Consider the following 2,010-nt stretch of genomic DNA (forward strand, 5'->3'; position numbering starts at 1 on the left):
CCTCCCGTCACATTGTGCTGGAGGCTGTCAAGAACGAGCTTCCCTCGAGGTTGCCGCTATTGACGAGCTTGTGTTCTTTATGTCGCGGCGCTTTTATGACGACGACAAAGATAATGCCCACTGTTCGCCATCGAAAGTGGAACGCGGAGAGGCAAACACGTCGCGAAACGTTAGAAAGTGGCAAAGTAACTTGACGCTTGACTTTTTGCATGGCATAATGGACGCGGCCATTAGCGAAAATTTCTAATAGAGAAAGTTTTAATTGATAACTTTACGCTCGGGATAATGTTTGACTGGCTAATTGACTTTTAATTCGCCATTATTATCATAGTTGTGTGACAAATTCGAAAGGGCTTATTGTCGGTTTACGTAAGATTACTGTATGGTTTATAAATTAATTCCTCATTAACAATACCGTGCCTGATTTAATTAATAATATTCATGAAATTATTCAATTAATGATAATTATATGTAAATATATTGTCGTAATTATATTATCAAAATTCTATCGTTAAGAGCAGTTTCTCTCGTTAAGAAACGTTAAAAGGTAGGACGGTAATATCCTAGGTAAATGTTTAACTTGTTAATGTAACTTAGCAAGAGTTCAGATAATCCAGGGATTCGAACGTTTCTGCGCATCCCAAAGTGCATCTTTCACGCTGAAAATCATGCACGCGCATCAAATCCCAAAACCCTCTGCGGTGACCGCGAATGTTTGCTGGAAACCCAATCGATCAAACCGTTTTGATGCAACGGCACGGCGATTGGCTGAATAATACATGAAGGAAGCGTGTGCTCGATTAGACCTCTACCACCTACGTTCGATTAACATTCGCGACTGACGGATGCCGGTTCAACTATTTTTCAAACTGGTACTTAGCCGGATGTGCACTGGCAATCCCTTCTGACTAGACGATTAATCTTGGGGCTCGTTACAACTAAACGCCGGAGTCATTATCTCCTGAGCGGGTGTCACTCCGATTGTGATTAATAGTAACTTCGGATAAACCAACGCTCCTCAAAAATGTTCCTTCGTTGTCATACCGTTAATGACGAATTTTGCTATAGAATCAGTGTTAAGCCAGAAACACATTAAAAAGCATAAGACAGTAAGACGTAAACAGTAAGCGAATCGGCCAATCACAATAGAGAACTATTTTACATTCTTTACTGTGATTGGCTGATTCGTTTACTGTCTAAATCTTATGGCTTTATGTTTTTCTTATGTGTTTCTAACTTTACTATTTGTTACGATACTTTTATAACGACATCAGCGTCATATTCATTAATTAGAATTGAGAAAATTGTATAAATTCATAAATGCATAAATGTTTTAATTCATAGATACAAGATGCAGACAAGACCGATATACTTAAGATTAAGAATGGAGTAAGTTGAGTTTATGATATTGACTGTGATACATTAGCCACACATTAATTTTCATCTTAATTCAGCAATTAAATTCGGTTTACACGTTACACAATTTGATATACTTAAAAGACTTTATTTATATAGAAACGTGTAAAGAGACGCTTGCGAAAAGATTAGCTAAAGCAACCTTATAAGAAAGAGGATTTGGCACGAAGCAAAATCCTCTTTATGAGATGTAATTTTCTTTGTACCTTTCTTCATTTTTTGCACTTTCCTCTGTACAATTCTTTTCTTCTCTCTTTTCCCCATTGTCAGAGATATTTTATACCTCAGTATAATTTCGCGGATATTGCGCTCGGTGCAACTAAAAAAAGAACAGGTCTAATCGCTACCAAAGTGGTTCTCACCATCCGTCGTAGAATCCGAGAGATTTCCACCGACGCTAGTTGCTCCACCGCTCTCGCGATCGCTGGACCCGCGGACGCCGCTGTCTGCGCTGCAGCTGCCGCGATCTCCGGCCTGGCCGCTGGAGGATCCTCCTGCACCCGGTCCGCCACCCACGTTACCCACGGACATGCCGAGCTCGGTGCCCAAGGGTGGCTGGGAATTCACATGAGGGATGATGCCGCAGCTACCGCC

At 40.7% G+C, this 2,010-nt stretch overlaps 1 protein-coding gene across 1 annotated transcript in view; it reads right to left on the reverse strand.

Annotated features, from left to right (window-relative positions):
- Liprin-gamma (liprin protein kazrin) overlaps positions 1–2,010 on the reverse strand; it is a 131,340-nt gene that overhangs the window by 13,074 nt on the left and 116,256 nt on the right. Inside the window, exon 8 of the mRNA XM_018457568.1 lies at positions 1,779–2,009. Within this exon, the coding sequence (XP_018313070.1) occupies positions 1,779–2,009 (231 nt within the window). The remainder of the gene's footprint in view (positions 1–1,778; position 2,010) is intronic.

This window comes from Mycetomoellerius zeteki, unplaced genomic scaffold, assembly GCF_001594055.1.
Source record: "Mycetomoellerius zeteki isolate Tzet28-1 unplaced genomic scaffold, Tzet1.0 scaffold64, whole genome shotgun sequence".
In the NCBI taxonomy this organism is placed as follows: Eukaryota; Metazoa; Arthropoda; class Insecta; order Hymenoptera; family Formicidae; genus Mycetomoellerius; species Mycetomoellerius zeteki.